This window comes from Microcaecilia unicolor, chromosome 13, assembly GCF_901765095.1.
Source record: "Microcaecilia unicolor chromosome 13, aMicUni1.1, whole genome shotgun sequence".
NCBI lineage: Eukaryota > Metazoa > Chordata > Amphibia > Gymnophiona > Siphonopidae > Microcaecilia > Microcaecilia unicolor.
The window spans coordinates 43,396,349-43,417,656 of record NC_044043.1 but is presented as its reverse complement, the minus strand read 5'-3'; the positions used below and the strand labels follow the sequence as shown (position 1 = coordinate 43,417,656).

The 21,308-nt window shown below is 43.1% G+C and overlaps 1 protein-coding gene across 1 annotated transcript; it reads right to left on the bottom strand.

Moving 5' to 3' along the window:
• Positions 1-7,176: 7,176 nt before the first annotated feature.
• On the bottom strand, positions 7,177-20,220 carry DYNLL2 (dynein light chain LC8-type 2). The gene is made up of 3 exons (XM_030186100.1): positions 20,055-20,220; positions 11,441-11,579; positions 7,177-7,578 (listed from the first exon to the last, which is right to left on the bottom strand). The coding sequence occupies exons 2-3, from the start codon at positions 11,570-11,572 to the stop codon at positions 7,441-7,443; spliced, it is 270 nt and encodes an 89-aa protein (XP_030041960.1). The 5' UTR covers positions 11,573-11,579; positions 20,055-20,220; the 3' UTR covers positions 7,177-7,440.
• Between the last annotated feature and the right edge of the window lie 1,088 nt (positions 20,221-21,308).

Sequence of the window (21,308 nt, the reverse complement as noted above, 5' to 3'; positions counted from 1 at the left end):
AATGATTAAATAAATACACACACTAAGAGTACATTACTAAAGGAAGGCTACAGGAAAGTAAACTAAGATATATACATATCTCACATCACTGGTCAGGAATTATCATTCAGGCCCTTTGCAGCGAAAGCCCAAAGTCTCCATATGACCAGGAACAAGTCTTTTCTGCACAATGCATCCATCCACAGATGAGCCTCAAAGCTCTGCTGCAACAAGCCCCCTTTTTATTAAGCTAAAACTTACATGAGGACTCAGTCACACACTCTCAGTTCAGGTAAACAAACCACTGGCCAGGTGGCTTATCTCCCAAACCTGAAACATACCTTGCCTCCCTACTGCAGAAGCTGGCTTCAGAGACATTCCAGCCTGTTCGTTGAGAAGGAAAGTCACTTTTGGTCAAAGAGAGAAGATTTTAAAAATGTATTATCAGTCAAAGGAAGACTGAAAAGCAATCCTTAATATTTTCCATCACAGGAAGTTCTATGTATAAGAAACTACCCAAGCTATTAGGCGTATCATCTCATGGACAGAGTGGCGCAAAAGGAAGGACTCAAACACAGAGAAAAGAATTGGCAGAGGGAGAAGATAACCAATATTTTAATAAAATATAACAAAAGCAGCACTTGACGTTTGTTGAAGAGCCACAAAGGACTTAGGGTGTAGGGGGTTTCCCACTGACCGCACAACAGCTGCCACAATGACAGATGCCAGTCGCTAAAATAAATTGCAGCTCCATTTCTTATAGAAAGAAAAAAAGAAAAATAAATAAACAGAAGCCATACACTTGCCCATTGCAGTCACTCCATATAGTAAAGTCAGATTATTTTTCTTTTCCCTTCTCACCTCATTGTACTCCTTATTGGGAAACTCTAGGGAAGAAGTGTAACTGGGGGGGGGGGGGGGGGGGGGGGGGGAACTCAGCACCACCGTGGCATCCCACCTGGGAAATGAGAGACCCAGCCCCACTAGGTATCATCATAACTCAGGAACATCTAAGAATAAAAAGATCAAAAGCATCCAGCATAACTCCCTCTCCACTGAAACCAGTCCAGGAGCTATCAGATAAGCACCAAGAAGGCGCTGCACAATCTGTCCACCATCTGCTTGGAGAAAGAGAATAATACTGAACGTTCTAGGCTGCATTCTACCCTTATAAGGCAAATCACTTGGAACTACTTTTTCCTCTGTCTACATCCACTGGCAGATGGATATAAGCCATTGGTCTGGTCCGATGAGCATGTTATTACAGTAAGCCATAAATAACTTAAGACTGCGTGCACCATGGGACTCTTCCTGATCAGAAATATCTAAATGAGATAAGATTTCCTGAGTGAGCTATAGGGAACTGAGGTTGTCATCTAATTCCTTCAACCACTGAGATCAATTAAAGCTTGCTTTTGAGAATCATTTCCTTTTGGTTAACTTGCAACAATTTCTCTATGATCAGAGCTGCAGGGTTCAGTGTATCTACAGTGTGAAAAACAATTCTGATTTTGAGGTACTTAAACATTGTTGCAGACTATCTAGGCCAGTACAATGTCACTTTACTTCTAGCTGAATTTGCTTACAAAGCTGCACAATGTTTAATAGCATTTGATATACTGCCTTTCAATTAAATCAAAGTGGTTTCACAAATTAAAACAAATAAAAAAGGAACTACAATATCATTAAATAGCAAAGCAAAGGAGGAAAGCAAAGAATTAGCAGAAAGTGTCCCCAATGTTTTTTTTTCCTTCTTGAATACAATTTACAACAGCCACACAGGTTTGAAATAAAAGTCCTACATATATACTGCTACTTTTAAAATGCCTATTGTAATAGAGAATTTGTGTTGGCTTTGAATGATTTATTAAAATCCCATAGTAGTTGAGGAAAAAAGCTAATTGAAACTCCTCAGTGCTGCAACAATTTTTTTTTTTTTTTGGGGGGGGGGGGGGGTGGCTAAAACAATTAGTTGAGCACCTACATTGTCTACTTCAGTGCTACATAAGTTCTCTCTCTCCCTCACCAAGCTAGAGATTTTTAAACTGATTGCTATCAAAAAGATCTACCCCACATCTACAAGAATGGAGGTTTGCAACAAACTAGTTTAAAACATTGGCCTGTGACTTGAATCCTTCACATTACTCTACAACAAGCAGAATACACTAAACACAAGTCCTGTGATCAACTGTAAACACCACAAGGCAAAATGTTCCAGTCATACACCTAGATCAATCACTAGCAAAAAGCACACTACATAAGCATCTAGTTAACTAAGTTTTTTGAAACCCACTTTGTTATGCAGTTCAAACAAAGGGCTGACTGGGGGCTGCAACTGTCTAGCCCCAGCTTCAGACTACACAAGTTAAATGAACCTGGGGGAAATCCACTATTTCTGGGATAAGCAGTATAAAATGTTCCGTACATTTTTAGGATCTTGCCAGGTATTTGTGACCTGGCTTGGCCACTGTTGGAAACAGGATGCTGGGCTCGATGGACCTTTGGTGTTTGAGTATGGCAATACTTATGAGAATAGAAGCAGCCTATTTTTGTTAATTATAGCACAAAACATTGAGTTAGCCATCTATCCCTCGCAGTATAGGCTTTAAATGAGTTAGCAGGTGGCTTTAGCTCACCTAAATACAAAGCTTGAAGTGAAATAAACTAGAAAGGATAACCCTGACTGCTGCATCAGGTGGTGAATTGAGGACTTGTGTGTAATTAACCAGATAATTCTATACCAGGACAGAATTGACTTTATTCAGGCTGATTACAGGTAAATAACAAGACATCCCAGATCCAGCCAAGTACAGTTGGTAAAATCTCCATGTCTTTTCTTCATTAGAAATATTTTTTGACTCATCTTAAGGAACAGAACAAAAACAAAAAAAAAAAAGTACAAGTGACCAGCCTTGAAATTTTCAGCCCATGTTTTGCAATGTGAAATGTGTAGAAGTCACACCTGCTGATCCTTTACATTGAAAAATATAGTATGAGCCAACTTAAAATCAAATCATAGTAGCATCACTAGCACAGATCTCACAGGACATGCTCCATCCTACTCACTTTTCTTCCGGTATTACTAATCCATGGGCCAAAGTCACACTTTTGTTACGTTAGTCTATAAAGGTTAAATGTGATCCCTGGACTCTACAGTATGCACACAAGCCTTAAATTGTGCATGAAAACACTCCTTCAGACCTCAACCCAGGCCAGCTGCTCTATTCACCATTTGCCATGAGACTTGGATGTAAATTATAGCACTAACTCAAGGAGTTCCTTTTGTAAAGACCCAGCTCTGAAGTGTTGCTATGTTAAAGTAAAAAATCTCTTAGGTATCTTAATATGGTATCACTCCTGTTTTGAGGAGTTTTTACAGACTTGTTTTGTCAGCTTTGGCTGTCTTAAGCTAGTGCTACTCACACCAGTCCAGGCAGGCTTTCAGAACATCCATACTAAATATGCATGAGAGATTTGCACACACTGCCTCCTTGGTATGAAAACTCATAAATTCATTGTAGATATCCTAAAAACCTGAGGGGATTAGATATGCCTCAAAAGCTGTGAGAAGCACTGGTTTAAGGTTTCAAAACAGGTTTTAATTAAAAAAAAAAAAAAAAAAAACCTTCGGTGCAATGAAGGAGACACTGGAAAGCGTTGCCTGGCAGCTATACATTAATCCATTAGAGCAACTATTCCCAACCCAGTCCTCAAGGTACACCTAAGTCCCATCAGATATCCACAATGAATATGCATGAGAATTTTCATGGTGGATATCCTGAAAACCCAATAGTGCACCCCAAAGACTGGGTTGAGAATAACAGCACTAGAGTCCATGACTACACAGTTAATCGATATAGTTTGTCATAACTCTGCTATTAGAAACTATTTAGAAATACATCTTGAAATTAAAGTTTCCCCTCATCCCTTACATAAAGGCTTACCAACCCAGTCCTCAGCACAGACTGAGCCAGGTTGTCAGCATATTCACAATGAAAAACATGAGAAATGGATACCATGGAGGCAGTGCATACAAATCAATCTTGTACATACTGTGGAGGATATCCTGAAAACCTAGCTGGTTGTGTGCACACCAAGGCCTGGGTTGAGAAGTACTGCCTTACATATTGTAGTGGAAACAAAATATTGCCATTATGTCAATTTCACAGTGGAACCTGAATCACACAAGTAGTGTCACAGTGATGAGCCATTTCAATCAGAGTATGTCAGCTAATCCTATGTAGGTTTGGACACTAGTACAGGAAGGATGTCTTGCCATGCAGATGTCTTAAGATTTTGCATCTAAGAATAGTTTAAGAGCTTACCCCATTAAAGAAGACAGCTCTGAGTAATCTGACTGACTGCCTAAGTGCAATTCAGGGATGAGTGACAAACTTTGCCTGAACCCAAAATAAAACATATTCTTTGGATACCAGGACACAAGTGGACAAATACCAGACTTCAAGATCTCTTTTGGGAAGTATGAACTCCCCCCCCCCCCCCCCCCAAAGATCATGGGTTAGGAATCTTGGGATACCACTGGACTCGTCACTCACTCTGATCCCACAAATTCAACCTTCAAAAATGGGTTTATCACCCATGGCAGCTACAGAATCTCTCTTCATATATTGAAGACAGGTCTGGCCACATTGGTCCACATTATAACATCACAACTGGACTACTGTAATACCCTGTACACTATCAGCTACAACTAATTCAGAATGCTGCAGCACGACTGTTAGAAAGCTGCAAGTGGAGCAACCACATCACACCCTTCCTGCAAGAGCTACACTGGCTACCAGTACCATACAGGGCTAAATTTAAAACTGATTTTCAAGGTCCTCAAACAAAATGGGCTGGAGTACTTAAAGGTAGCCCTTTACATACCTTTGAGACCTCTAAAAGGGCCTCATCACTATCTGTACCTTCATCAATTGTACAATGTGATACCCGCCCACAAGCTTTCTCAAGAGCCCCCACACTCTGGAATCTACTCCCAGAGGAGCTACATGTACTCAAGACTACCTCTACTTCAGGAAGCAGGTGAAAATCTGGTTCTTCTCTCAAGCCTTTAATAAAACCCTGACTTTACACACATTCTGCATCTGGACTAGCTTGAAGTAACTAGATTAGTTCCTTATCTCTTAACTATACAAAGAACTTGCATTGATTTTAGCTAACCATCAAATTATCCAACTGACTCTACCACACATCTTGTTCCCATCGTATCTGCTCTTGGTCCCTCAGCTATATGGTACACCGTATTGTAGAAAATCTTTAGCATCATAGCTATGTTAGTTGAATGTTCTAATGCATGCTTATTAGATGTATTAACAGTTATTACAGCTCTGATATTTGATTATAGTGCTGTTAAAAGTGTGTATATTTTTGATACCGTCACAGTAGTTATTAGGTTTAAATTTACTCAAGTTTACTTCATTTATTGTATTTGTTTATTCTTGGTTATTTTACTATTGTGTTGCTGTTAAAATTAAACTATACCTACTGCTGTACACCTCCTTGGGTGAATCTCTTCATAAAGAGGGTTAAATACCAATAAATAAGCCATACCGGAAGCAACTATTGAGTCCCACCCCACTATACAAATCCATTTCCTGTTCTTTACTTTCAGGACTACACCCAATTATTAACCTCCACCCACCTCAGTCACCTTCAAGGAACCTTAAAGTGCCAACTTGTCCCTGCTTTGAACTTCTATATTTCAGGTTGCAATATGTAACAACATCCACTGCTACTACACGCCATACAGGTTAACTAGCAGTTTCACAATTTACACCAAAGTTAGTTAACACTACTGCTAATCATTTCGATAGCGCTACCACACATATGCAGCAAACAAATCTAAGCTTTCATGTCTTATTGCCCAGTTGAGGTAGATGTCACTCAAAAGGACTCCTTGAAAGAGAAAAATTTAATTTAAACACATAGGCAAAATATCAGTCTTCTGAAAACATCCAGAGATGGGCTGCCCCCAAAATAGTTAACCCCCCCCCCCCCCCATTAGCAATGTAAGTCATACCTTACAACAAGCAGTATATCCAATTTAACTATTGCTTGACACCATGCAACTCGATGTCTTATTTGTTTTAAGCCTAAAAGACCTACTGCCCCACAAGAGCAAAGCAGGCACTAGTACTGATTGGTTCCGATTTAAAAGTGTTGGCATATACCACCAGTCCTACAACAGCATTTCCACATCTAGGTGGGGGGAGGGGGGGATCAAGTAGGCTAAGTGATCACTACACAATACAAGCTAGCTGGTATTAAAGCTTTGAATTCTAGCAATATACAGTCCAGCTTCTTGGCCTATTTCAGTCTGTAACACTTGTGCCTAGAAGACCCAGCCTTCAGTGCGAGGAGTCTTCCTTGGGAAATACATGCAGGTTGTGCATCCTTTAAGAGGAGAGGGGGGGGGGGGGGGGGGGAAGATTAATGCACTTGAATACAGATGAGTTATGCACGTAGTCCTGCCTGCCAATTTACAAATCAAGTATTGCCAAAAAAGTTGCCTTCATATTAAGCTGACCACTGGCAATTTACTTTCAGCTATTTTGTTACTCCCTACCATCTTACAGTTTATGATGGTGTCTGCCATGTGTGTCAAAAATTCCTCCTCAGGAAGTGAGGAAAGCGGTTTCATGTACTCTACACAAGATGTGTTAGTATAATAAATGTCTAAGGCTATAACTTGTTTTAAAGACTAGGCAAGCTTTACCACTGGATACCGTAATTAAAAATACGGGTCAAGACTGCTATAACCATGTCTTGTAGAACTGAGCAGAAGTTCATGCTATCAGGTTGTGTAGTCATTCATAGAAAGAATGATTCTAGCCTGACAATGAGCCAAGTACTCAAAGCTGGGCGAGAAGACAATTCAGTCACCTTCCAAGTCCTACCGGCTAGAGGGGGGCAGAGGCAAAGGACAGAATGAAGTGCCAGGGCTGTACCTTCACCCCTCTACATATTAAAAGATAAGGTTCATTTCCCCTCACTGCAGCACTGATAACACATTTAGGAAAATAAAAAAAATTAAAAAAAAGGCTTTCAACTCATGTCCCACTAACACTACTGTTACTCCTGCCCACATGCTTTAGCATTATTTGCTGTTCATACTTCCTTTGAATTCCAACCCACCCCCCCCCCCCCCCCGCTTTAAGGGGGAAAGAACTAGAACAGTGAGTTTATGGAACTTTTATTTACTTCCCTTTTAAAGGCCAGTGCTCAGCATTTACAGGATTTTTCCCTAGTGCAAATACAACCAAAATGAAAAAGAAAAAAAGCAGAACAGAAAAGCCGCCCTTCTTGGGCAACTAAACAATGTCTTTACTGCAACATGTACACATTAAATACAGTCCATGCAGCTGCGCAGCCCCTATCTCAAGGGATCTTGGCTTGGGCCATCAGTGCATTCCAGTCCAAACTCCACTTGGCTCCCACATCCTATCCAGACTTGAACAGCAGAATCGCAACCTGACCCAAGTAGAAATAGATGAAGTGTTTTGTCTCATGTGTTACGTAGCTGCCGAAGTTTCTGCCAACGATGCAGTGCCAGGTGGGGTTATACTTCTTGTCAAACTCCTGCATGTGAATCAGACCAAAAAAAAAGGAACAACTTAAAGACAGATGCCATTAACTCAGCCCTCACCTCGTCTATTGTCTTCCAGTCAGATGTAGAGTCATACTTGGATTCCAAGTGCACTACTGCCAAGTTACTGCATTTTCTAGCCATAGCTGCAAAGTCACCCAGTTTCTTGTTTTGGCCTTAATCAAAGTGCATGAATGCATTTCTAATCCTTGATTAAACCCACTGATGGGCTAATGATCAGAAGCAAACACAGGCACTAGAGGCTATTAGCACCATACTAGCACCTGCATTCGCTACCACCCCATGATCAGAGCCCTGTGCATGTGAAACAACGCACTTGTGGGCTCTGAATGCAACTAGCATGCAAAACAGGGCTCTTAGCACAAGCAAATGCATGCTAAACGTATTCCTCCCCAAAGATCAGCAGAGTGCCAAACATCGGAGCTGGCGTTAGGGTCTGCACACCATTGGGAAGGAATAAGCTCTGTCCAGCATGCATTTGCATGCTAGCAGCCCCCCCCCCCCCCCATTCCAGCAACATAGGGGCTGGAGGTCCAGCAGACTTTGTCCACTCATCCAAGGATGCACTGGGCTGGGCACCACCATTTGAGACAGTGCTGCTGGAATAGAAGAGAGTCTACCTCCATCCGCCAACAAAGGTACAGGAGGAGTAGATAAGAGGGCTGCTAGACTGCCAGGTGTGGGGGCTGGTCACCCACCATCCTCCCCTGAACTTGTCGGGGGGGGGGGGGGGAAGAGGGGGCTGGAGGTCCGCCAGACCTCCAGCCCGTGTCCCTAGCTCAGGGGTCGGTGGGGGCACTAGGGCCATGCTGTTTGGTGGTCCCATGGACCTCTAGCCCCTGTGTGACAGGTCTAGGCTTTTGACAGCCCAGACCTGTCAAACAAATGTGGAAGGATTAGGCACAATCCTCCCACACTTTACCCTATGATCAGGGATAATAACGTGCATAAATTTGCATGCTATTATCTCTAATCATAGGGGCGGTAAAGACCCGTGCTGTTCCAGTGCAGGGATTTAATCATCTGGGTATGAAAGCCATTGAAGGGTTTATTGCCAAAATCCTTTTAAGTCCAATACAATTAACATGACTAAGCAGATTTTGGAATTAAGCCCTTCAATTAGGAGCTGACCAATTTTAGTTTAGATGCTGAATCTGGCCTGAAATCCACATTTGACCTTTTGTATTCAGCTGAAAGGGCCAGTACATTTTTGGCTTAAACCAAAATTTTGTTCTGCGTCCTGTGGCTCTCCTGATACTTCCTCCTCGGAATCAAATGAGCTCCTGCTTTTTTTCCTTCTGCCCGCACAGCAGTCCTCTCCTCCTGGATCCACCCCTAGGCTGCTGCCATCCCCACGCCACCTCAGGACTACCATACCACCCTGGTCTAGTGGCCATTTTGAGATTAGAACCAGCATGGCTAAGAGTGATCCTGTAGTTCCTTACCTGTGATGGCTCCAATTCCAAAGTGGCTGTTGCAGCAGTCATTTTGACTGCAGACACAGGATGGTGATTGCTCCTGCCCTGACCAGTTATTAGACTACCAGGGTTGGAAGCTAGGCCCCAAGGAGCAGAACAGCCTAAAAGGAGGGTCTGTAAGAAGTAGTGGGTGCAGGGGCTGTGCTAGTTTCAGGCGAAGCCCAAGACTGGTTTTGGGTGCCCATTAGAAGAAATGTTACCATAATACAGAGTGGGCTTGTCACAGACTAGAATGTCTCCCCTGGAATTGGGAAAACATGCCAGCTCTAAACAGTGCATTCCAGAGTAACGGCACTTTTAGGGTAAGTTGCAAGTTATGCTGCACATTCCTAGCTTCTCTCAACTCCCATAACATCCACAGTAGCAGGTGGCTTAAAAATCACAACCACAGCTACCAAACTAGCTAGTTCTGGGCAAGACTTCTATGGTCTGTGTCCTGAAAATGGCAGATACAAATCAAGGAAAGGTATACACAAGAAGCAGCACATATGAGTTTATCTTGTTGGGCAGACTAGATGGACCGTGCAGGTCTTTTTCTGCCGTCATCTACTATGTTTATGTTACTATGAGGCATATTTTCAAAGCACTTTGGGAGGCTAAGTTCCATAGGTTTCTATGGAACTTTGGGAGGCTAAGTGCTTTGAAAATGAGCCTCCATGTAACTAAAGTAGAAATGGAACCCGCATCTACCATCTGTTTGCCTTCATCAAAAGATGGTACAAGGTCAGTAATTATAGTAGTTACTTGTAGCAAAGGGCTCCATTACAACAGGAAATGGGAACAACTATTTTATTTATTTATTTAGATTTTGCTCACACCTTTTTCAGTAGTAGCTCAAGGTGAGTTACATTCAGGTACTCTGGATATTTCTCTGTAGAACAAAGTTTTATAAAGAGGACTGGCAACAGCTGCACCCAACATGGACTTCAGAGCTAGAAGCCAATGTGAAGCTGAATAAAAGCCACAGCCCACACCTCTTATGTAATCTATAGAAAATGTATTAGATGTGGCCTCTATACCCATTGTAGACATCTACCTAGGACAGTAAAAAACAGTGGCTGGACAGCTTGAAAGCTGCTGTTGCATGAATAACTACTCAAAGGCCCAAGGCCTGCCACATCCCATCCCCTGTCACAGAACATTTGCAGACAACAGGATATAACAAGCATCAAGTGCCTGGGTGCTGTGTTTTATGCAAGCTCTGGGAGGAGGAAAACAGGTAAGTGGTGGCAGGCAGGGAGAACATGCAGATTTAAGGGGGGGGGCACCTTGGGCACAAGATACCCTTGAGCTGGCCCAGCTCATACATATTTGAGTAGCAGGCTAAGAGCCAGAGGTACCCAGTTCAAATCCCACTGCAGCTCCTTGTGATCTTGAGCATGACAATTGCCTCAGGTACAAACAGATCGCCAAGACCTAGGGACAGAAGACTTCTGTACCACATATATTATAGTGAAGGCCATTAATCTTGGTAGAGAATGGCCATGCAAGGACATTCCAACCTCTGATAATCTATTGGAAGTTCTGATCCACAGAATTATTTGCTTCAGTACAGCACATGTGGTTGGGAAACCCTGGTTGTAGTCCACATCTAAGGTATTTTGCCAGTCCATGCAAAACAAGCTAGTTTTAGTAGTAGATGGCAGGGATCCCAAGAGTGCCAAACACATTACTCTCTACCTCAGTTTGCAGCAGCTCCCTGAGCCAACACCAGCATCCTGCATATGCTCAGTTTTCAGTGAATGTGCCACGTTGGCAACTTAGGGAGCTGCCGCAGACTGCCGAGGTGGGAGTAGCAGTATTTTTGGTGCCATCATGGAGAGGTTTTCAGTTGATGGTGCTTGGGATCCCTGCCAGCTAAGGGTTTTTTTTTTGTTGTTGTTGTTATTTTTCAAATAGGAAGGGGGATAGACAGCAGGGGTTCCCAGACCTGGCCCACAGTTTCAGCCAATGAGTGCAAAAAGGTTGGGAAATGCTAGACTAATCATTGTTGGCACAGCCCAGATCAACCACTGCTGTGTTTTGATTTCAAGTGCTATTTGTATTATATTTACTTTTGTAAACCACTTGGGCTGTTATTGGAAAGATGGCATAGAAATTTTTTATAGTTCTGCTTTTGTCTTACGCTTACATGGCTTTGAGAAGATTGACTTTTGATATCCCACTTGATACTTAACATAAAAACAGAGCTAGTTGGAAAGAGCTGTGTTTTTACAGCTACCATCTGCCTTGTATCCCTACTCAGATGCCGCCATAGCATAAGAAGTGTCAACAGGAGAAATGCACCAAGTATTCACAACTTTATAAATAAGCTGGGAAGTGGAAAGTTGTTTGCTCATGCAACAAAATAGAATACCTTTTTGATATAGGCTGCAATATCTTTTTCTATGTTATACTTCTCCATAGCTTGCGTAGCACAATCCACGGCGTCCTGCTGCATGTCCTCAGACATGTCGGCATTCTTGATAACAGCCTTCCTGTCAGACATTATGACCCTATGGCAGAACACACAAGAGAATTAACTATGTTTGCAGACAGCTCAGCCATAAAAATCCCCACAGCAATCCACTTGTTGATAAACCATCCACTCAACTTGCTCAATACACTTGGGCCAATATTTAGGTACAGTGGCACCAATACATTTGATCTTTAATCTTTAACTGAACAGGCCTCAATGATTTTCAGTGGAATCAGATCAGGATTTTAGTATCCTTGGGAACAGCTGAAGCTTCATAGACCTTACAGAATATATGCAATCATGCTACATTGTGGCAAAATGTCATAGTACAATCCTGTTAAAATATTAACAATTGGATTTTTCGTATTTAAGGCTTAAAGTTCATGAAGTGACATGGCTAATAAAGGGTCCACCAACTGCAAGCCTTAGGGCTCATTTTCAAAGCAGGTTACAATGGAACTTTGTAAGTCTAAGTGCTTTGAAAATGCGCCTCTTAGTGGTACAATGTAACATTACAAGAGGGATGCAATTTCCTGGGCATCTAGAAATAATGTAGCTAAAGGTATATTAAGCATACATATGCAAAGAATCACTTTCCATGAATCTGATGTCTCCAAAGCAACATCCAAAAGCTTCCCAAAAATTAGAATCTGATCAACCAGGCATGACAAAAAAAGTCTCCCGCACTAAAATATGTGGGAAAGCAGAACATTAGAATCTGGCAGAAAAATGTCTTAAGGGGACACCACACAGTCGCATCCCATTGGTGCACAAGATGTCACTGTATTTTGAGTCTGAATGTCAAAAAGGATCATTTGTACAACAAGGGTACAAGTTTGATGTGACCAGCACGAAGGTGCCAGTTAAGGGTTTAACGCGTAGTAACATTACTAAATATCCAAAGACTGAGCTCATGTTCATTGGTATGGCTATCCCAAGGCCAAGTGAAGCACCACCCTGCCATGGAGGGGGGGGGGGGGGGAGAGGAGGATCCAAGCCAAAGGCTGCCTGTTCCGTCTTGATAGTCCCCTCTGATGCAGTGTTTTGCTGTACAGTCAGGTAGATAGCAGCGTTCTGTCAGGGCCAGCTGAACAGGCCACACAACCCTTGAACTAACCCTGCAACTGCCATCTAGTCCATTTGTCCTCTTGATCTTATTTCACTGCCAGCTACCCCTGTTGCCTTTCAGCACCATATGGTGCTAACTCGAGACAGTGGAATACCAGAATCCTGCACTATTCAGTCTTCCAATCTCATAAGAACAATGAGATAGTCCATCACTGACAGAACTGGAGCTGTTCTACCAATGCCCCTAACAAGCCAGCTGAGAACCTGAGTGATTCTCACATCTCCTCGCAACTCTGAGGAAGTCACTTAACCCTTCCCATTGCCCCAGGTCTAAAACTGAGCCCACTAGGGACAGGGGAAACTACATGCATCTAATAAATGAAGCTGCTATGTTGTACCACAGAAAGGTGGTATATCAAATCCATAACAGTACCCCTAGAAAGCCACCATGGAAGCCATACTACCAATACCTGCAAAGTTAGGAATCTGAGCTTTGTGTACTTTAAGAGGTACAGCATCAGTGCAACAAAGCCTCAACAGTTTTTAAATTTTAAGACCTGGGTTCAGTTCATAAAGCTCACTGTACCTTGGAAACATGTGAAATATTTTTATGCATTTTTGGCATCTACATAGGACAGGTCAGTGGAACAAGCAAAAGACAGTTCCTTTATGCCTATCTCCTACATGATAGCACATTGACAGGACCCTAAGTTAGGCTCGTTGGCTTCAAGGCTTAAAATACAAGTATGTCCACATTCAGAAGATGTGTAACATTGGGCATTACCCTGAAACAACTATGTCGTCTATTTTCACATCACTCCCTCTCTACCCATTAGGGGGGGGGGGGGGGGTGAACCAGACCAGACAGACATCACAACTCAAGATCACAAATATTTTATATTCTATTCTACAGCAAGATTAACTAGATAGCAGGCACTGAACATTGTTTTACCTGAAGTTCAAAAGTCCACTAAAGATTTAACACCATCATAATACTTTATATTTAAAAAAAATATGTGCCATTAAGCACATCAATGCAGTTTCCAGATCTCAGGTGCAAATCCCTGCCTCAAACTGTTCGAGGGTACCAAAGGAGCACAGTGATTTGCTTAAGACACAATATCAATGAGGAGGGGGTACAGGGAATGTTTTTGTGATGCTTAATTCACTGCTATAGCTACTAGGCAACTGTAGTTGCTACCAATTCCTGTTAAAAACAAACAAACAAAAAAAAAAAAAACTAGCTTCAACAGTAATTAGATTTCAGTGTTCTCTGAACACTGATTATAATAGCATCTCATAGGTCCATCTTAGGTCTTCAAATACAACAGGATAATTCCCACCCTCAAGAAGAGTTTAAATGTTTGTTGGGTTTTTTTTAGTGTCAGACCATAGCTGAATGCTTAAAATCTCATGGGATCTCTTCACAAATAATTCACCCCCCCCCCCTTATTTATACAGAGGAACAGTCTAATTCAAGGATTCTCAATCCAGTCCTCAGGACACAGCTAGCCAGTCAGGTTTTCAGGATACCCTGAATGTATGCATTCAGGGTATCCTGAGAACCTGACTGGGTGTGACCTGAGAACTGGGTTGATAACCCCTTATCTAATGCGTAGCAGTGTTATGGGAACCAGGTTCTAGTCCCACTGTGGTTTCCTTGTGATCTTGGGCAAGTCACTTAACCCTCCACTGCCCCAGATACAAAAATAGATTATGGGCCCACTAGGATTTCAATATGTAAACTGCTTTGGTTGTATTACAGAAAGCCAGTGACCCTCACCATATGGAACAATATGTAAGTAGAGATGAAAAAAATAGGGAAGACTGTGGTCAATATGTTTGGTGTCAATTCACAAGGGCCATTGCCACCAGCAACCTTAAATGAGACCATCTGGGAAGGAAGCATATTACATGCCTGTTCAATCGTCACCATACTTCAATTTATGAATAAATAACCAAAAACAAAGTCACTTTTTTTTATACCCTTTCATAGGCTTCCGAGGGGCCAAACCAACAATAAATAAAAGATGCTCCACTAGCCTTGTATCCTCTTAATACCCATCTAGGTTAGAGGGGAATAGTAGTAATACAAGACTAAAGTGGACAATAGTAGGCATTGCAAGTCATAGGAGTAGGCACATGGACCATTGTTCTTATGTTATATGAAGGTCTATCTAGCTAGCCCAGTACCCTGATTTCCCAAACAGTGGCCAAGCCAGGTCACAAGTACCTGGCAGAAACATTCCATGCTACCAATCCTGGGGACTATGGACTTTTTCTCCAGGAATTTGTCCAAGCTTTTAAACCCAGATACGCTAACCGCTGTTACTGTTACCACATCCTCCAGCAAAGCATTCCAGAGCTTAACTATTTGTTGAGTAAAAAAAAATAATTTACCCCTATTTGTTTTAAAATTATTTCCATGTAACTTCCTTGATTGTTTCCTAGTCTTTGTACTTTTGGAACGAATTGGGGGGGGGGGGGGGGGGGGGAGGGAATACATCGTGATTTACTTCTACACTAGAGAGTTGCACGGGACAGAAATCCAACCCTTCCCCATAGGGAACCTAACCCATCCCCACCGGTCCCCGCAAGAATTTAATGGTACATTAAAAAAATTCCTTTTGGCTCTCTGTCTCTGGGTTTCAGCTGCAGCACTGCAGGCAAGGAAGGAACAGAAGTTGGAACACTCTGGTGCGCACATGTAAGACTTCTTTGATTCACTGGCACTGTGTGCTAAGCGATCACCACATGCACACGCCAGTAGATCAGGTGACATCTGATGCTCGTGCCTATGTCAGAGCTGAGGTTTGCGCATCAGCCCGGGAGCAGAGAGGATTAATAGTAACATAGTAAATGACAGCAGATAAAAACCGGATCGGTCCATCCAGTCTGCCCAATAGTCACGATCATTACCAATTCATGATTAAATCAACAATGAATGTGATATTATATACTTGATTATGGATTTTCTGTGATGTTTCTGGAACATAGACCATAGAAGTCCGCCTGGCCCTATCCTTATGTTCCAACTGCTGGAGTTGCCCTCAAAACCCACTCCAGCCTATTCACTCATTTGCGGGACACAGGCCATAAAAGTCTGTCCAGCACTGTCCTCATTTTCCAGCCACTAAAGTTGCTGTCTAAACCTACTACTACTAAGCATTTCTATAGCGCTACAAGGCATACGCAGCACTGCACAAACATAGAAGAAAGACAGTCCCTGCTCAAAGAGCTTACAATCTAATAGACAAAATATAAGCAAATCAAATCAATTAATGTGTACAGGAAGGAGGAGAGGAGGGTAGGTGGAGGCGAGTGGTTATGAGTCAAAAGCAATGTTAAAGAGGTGGGCTTTCAGTCTAGATTTAAAGGTGGCCAAGGATGGGGCAAGACGTAGGGGCTCAGGAAGTTTATTCCAGGCGTAGGGTGCAGCGAGACAGAAGGCGCGAAGTCTGGAGTTGGCAGTAGTGGAGAAGGGAACATAAGGATTTATCCATGGAGCAGAGTGCACGGGAAAGGGTGTAAGGAAGGACGAGTGTGGAGAGATACTGGGGAGCAGCAGATGAGTACATTTATAGGTTAGTAGAAGAAGTTTGAACAGGATGCGAAAACGGATAGGGAGCCAGTGAAGGGTCTTGAGGAGAGGGGTAGTATGAGTAAAGTGACCCTGGCGGAAGACGAGACGGGCAGCAGAGTTTTGAAACGATTGGAGAGGGGAGAGGTGACTAAGTGGGAGGCCAGCAAGAAGCAGATTGCAGTAGTCTAAACGAAAGGTGACAAGGGTGTGGATGAGGGTTTTGGTAGAGTGCTCTGAAAGAAAGGGGCGGATTTTACAGATGTTGTAAAGAAAGAAACGACAGGTCTTGGCGATCTGCTGGATATGAGCAGAGAAGGAGAGAGAAGAGTCAAAGATGACCCCAAGGTTTCAAGCTGAGGAGACAGGGAGAATGAGAGCCATCAACAGAAAATGGGGGGAGTGAGGAGGTGGGTTTGGGGGGAAAAATGAGAAGCTCGGTTTTGGTCATGTTTAATTTCAGGTGGCGTTGAGCCATCCAGACTGCAATGTCAGACAAGCATGCTGAAACTTTGGTTTGGATGCTTTCCAGCCAATCCTAAACCAGATTGTCATATATAAGACACAGACTGTACAGGTCTCCCAGTATTGGCCCTAGTTCATCATAGCCAGAGTCACCATCTTAAGTGTCACATGACATTCACACACATGCAGCCATTTAAGTTTAGGTTTTTTTTTATAACTTCCATTTTCTAATTAGAGATCCTCTGTGTTCATCCCATTCCTTTTTGAATTTCATCACCATTTGTGTCTCTACCACCTCCTTAATGGAGACTTTCCACATCTGTGCTGTTACAAAGCAATGAGGAGGAGAAGACAGCACTCAAAGAACTTGATACTGAGAGGCTGGTGCAAGTGCAGCATACGCTTCACGAGAATGCCACAGGCACTGCTTCCGTCCCCACGGGAACCCTGCAGGAACTGCTTCCGTCCCTGCGGGTTCCGCGGGATTCCCGCAAACCCCGTTCCTGTGCAGGTCTCTATTCTACACCACTCAGGATTTTGAAAACCTCAATCATCTCCCCTTATCCAAGCTGAAAAGCCCTAATCTCTTTAGCCTTTCCTCATACGAGAGGAGTTCTAGCCCCTTTATCATTTGGTCAATCTTCTTTGAACCTTTCCTAATCTTTGAGATACAGCAACCAGCACTGAACACAAGGTGAGGTCGCACCATGGAGCGAAACAAAGACATTTCGGTCTTATTCACCATACCTTTCCTAACCATTCCTAGCATCCCGTTTGCTTTTTTGGCTGCCGCCACACACCAAGCAGAAGATTTCAGCATATTATCTGTAACACCTAGATCTTTTTCTTAGTGCTGACCCCTAAGGTGACCCCTAGCATTAGGCAACTATGATTTGGATTACTCTTTCCAATATGCATCACCTTGCATTTGTCCACATGAATCTACCAATTTCATAAGGTCTTCCTGCAATATTCCACGGTCTGCACTGCTGACAACCTTGAATAGTTGTCATTCCGATTTCCATATCATTTATACATATGTTAAATAGCACAGATTCCAATACAGATCCTTGCAGCACTCTACTGTTCACCCTTCTCCATTGAGAGACATTAACATTTAACCCTGTCCAAGAACCAATTCCTAATCCACACTAGAACCTTGCCTCCTAACCCATGACTAATTTTTTCAGGAGCCGCTCATGAGAACTTTATCGAAAGCTTTCTGAAAATCTAGATACAATAACACTACATCAACAGGCTCACCTTTATTCACATATTTCACACCTTCAAAGAAATTAATCAAATTGGTGAGGCAAAACTTCCCTCAAATCCATGCTGACTGTCCCATTAAGCCATGTTTGTATACTGTTCTGTAATTTTATTCTTTATAATATAGTTCCTGCTATTTTGCCCAGCACCAGTCAGGTTTACTGGACTAGTTTCCCAGTCACCCCTAGAACCCGGCACAGACATCAGGCTTACCGGTCTAGTGTCCCAGATCACCCTAGAACCCTTAAAAAAAAATTTTAAACAAAATTCGGCATCACATTGGCCACCTGCCATCTTCAGGTTCTATGGACGATTTTAATGACATTACATATTACTAACAGCAGATCAGCAATTTCATGCTACAGGTCTTCAAGTACCCTTGGGCGTATGCCAGTCAGTCCAGGTCCTTCACTACTCTTTAATTTGTAAATTTGGCTCAGTACATTTTTCAGGTTCACCAAGATTTATTAAAAAGGTGCCATCTAGTATTTATTTTTATTACATTTGTACACCGCGCTTTCCCACTCATAGGTTCAATGTGGCTTACATATTATATACAGGTACTTATTTGTACCTGGGGCAATGGAGGGTTAAGTGACTTGCCCAGAGTCACAAGGCGTTGCCTGTGCCTGCAGTGGGAATCGAACCCAGTTCCCCAGGACCAAAGTCCACCACTCTAACCACTAGGCCACTCCTCCACTGTTTGCTATTATCCCTAACAAACAGCTAAAAAGCTGTATGAGCATACAACAGGTAAAGGGGCATGTAAGAGCCACTCAAGATACATGGGAGAGGCCACAACTTAAACCAGAACAGATCAAAACATTGAGAGTCTCAAATGTAACTAGAACCCCTGCAAATATGAGCATCATTCAATAAGTATCACAAGAAATTACAAACCTAAACTACCCCCCTTCCCCTCACAGGTTGAGCATACGCCATATCGAGTACTTCTGCATGCGAGGGGGAGGAAGCGTGGCTTTGCTGTGCACGATTTCCTCCAACAAAACAATGTGGGCCCACTCCCATGGTAACTAGATCGAGATAATAAAGCATGTGGGATACAATACTGCCTGAAAGTTAGGATAGAATCCTGGTTTTGTTCAATATACCCTGGCTCTGTGTGTATTGCTTTAATCGTAATGAGAGACACAAGCATTCAGAGTAGTATTCCAGCCTCTCCGATAAGCACCTCATTGTTTACAATTACAAAAAAAAAAAAAATGAGAATCGTGTCTTTCTTATTCCCGTTGTGTAATAGTTAAGGCCCTCCGCTCCAGATCTGCAATGACCTCTTTCCAGCCTTCAGTATCAACCTTCACGCTACAACCTAGCCTAGATCATTTAGGAAGGTTGGAAAGAGGACTAATGCAGCTGTCTGACAAAGCAGCAGGGCTTTTGTGGGAACAGAAAGACGAGACAAGCTAGAGACATATTATCAAAGAACTCTGCAAAGGTGGAAGTAGGCGAGCACGTCCCAAGACGAACAGCTCGTGTAAAAAGCTGTTGCTGCAACTACTGAAAGGGAATACATAAACCCAATCGGCCTGCAAAACCCTCCGATTCCTCAATGTTAGGACACGTACTGGGTTTTCAGATAGCAAAATGCAATCAAAGAGCCTGTCACAGATAGTTATCCCCCCCCCCCCCCACCGCAGATAAGGGCCTTCAGTAAAAGCCACTGACCAGGACCTTCAGTAAAAGCCACTGACCACTTTAATACAGTCACCCGGTAATAAAGAGCCCAACCCATAAAAGGGTGCCTATAATAGCAGAATTAAATCCCTCCGCTCCTCCAAGGACCTCTCTCCTCAGGGCATCAAAGGAACCCAAAATCATTTACGTTTTTGAAGAACTATTACAATCGCATAAATATCTAAACAGGGAAAAGGGGGAGGGGGAGACAACATACAGCAGTTTACCTCCAGCTTAAAAAGATAAGGGCTTTTAAAACGTAGAATCCGCGCCATGCAGTACAAACGGGACCATAGTGGCCAGAAAAAAAGATTATTATTATTTTTTTTTAATCCTGTACCCCAGGCTACAGCCTAGAGTGTTCACCTAAGCACGCTAGCAGAAAAACTACCCCCAAGAAAGATCCAGTGGGAAACCAGAGACCCCCCCGCTCACCTGCACAGTGCTGCTCAGCTCACACTACCTCTACGCCGGTCCCTTTTTTTTTTTTTTTTTTTTTTTTTAAACACTGCTCACTCTGGCAGACTGGCTCCCGGCGGACCTCTGAAATAGCCGCCGCCCCGCCTGCTGCCGCGGCTCCCCCCCGGCCGCCCTCGCCATTGGCTGTAGCCGCCGCCTCTCCCGACTCTGCAGGCACTTTCCCCTCGCTCTTCTCTGCCTACATCTTATTTCATCCCACAATTCCACTAGACAATTGCGGATCGCTCCTTAACCCTGTTTTGTTCCACCATCCACCCCCGCCCCCCGAACGCCCCCTGTTTAGCTGACTGAAAAAGGATACTTTCCCCTGTCCGTTTTATTTTTATGTTGTGCTCTATGTGCGTATAAATTAACATATTGGTGTAGTATGATACACTTAAGGTGGACTGCCTCCCTTTTATTCCAGTGTACTGAACATTTTTAATAGGCTGTGTAAAGGAGTAGGAAAATCAGTGAAAGTAATAATTGTTACGTCCCTTCTGAGCGCTGCTGTGCTGACTCAGTAGTCCAGTACATATGGTGTTCAAATCTTATACACTTTCAGAAGATCATTTTATAAAGGAATTTTCACACCGAACCCTGTTTGACATGCATGAAAAGCTTCATAAAATTATACCCCTTATCCACACGTATGCAAATGTACAGTGACAAGAACGCAGGTACTTTTATACAGCCCACACGTAGGCGTGTTCAAAGGCATAGTTTGGATAGAGCATGAGCAGAGTCGTGAACTATGCACATATTTTGTAAAATAGGCACCTACCTGCTTACTGGATTTGGACATCTGTACATGTGCATTTACGTCTACTTCTAGTCAAGTATAGATGTAGAGGGCAGTAGTTTAGCCACTGCTTTGGTCAGATGTGGAAGGGCTGAAGTGGGGCTTTAATGACATCTTCAGATGTTGGAGAACAAGGCCAGTGCCGGGCAGACTTTATGCTCTGAATACAGGGGCGTAGCCAGACACCCAATTTTGGGTGGGCCTGGGCCCAGGATGGGTGGGCAGAATAACTTTGCCCAGTCCCACAAGTGATTTGGTCTCTCCCTCTCTCACCTGCATGCCATTTGGTCTCTCAAACATCCTCCCTCCCTGGCATGCAGCAACTAATACACACTGCTCATATTGGCCCCACAGCCTTCCCTCTGATGCAACTTCCTGCTTCCGCATAGGTGGGAATACATCAGAAGGAAGGCTGTGGGGCTGGTGCG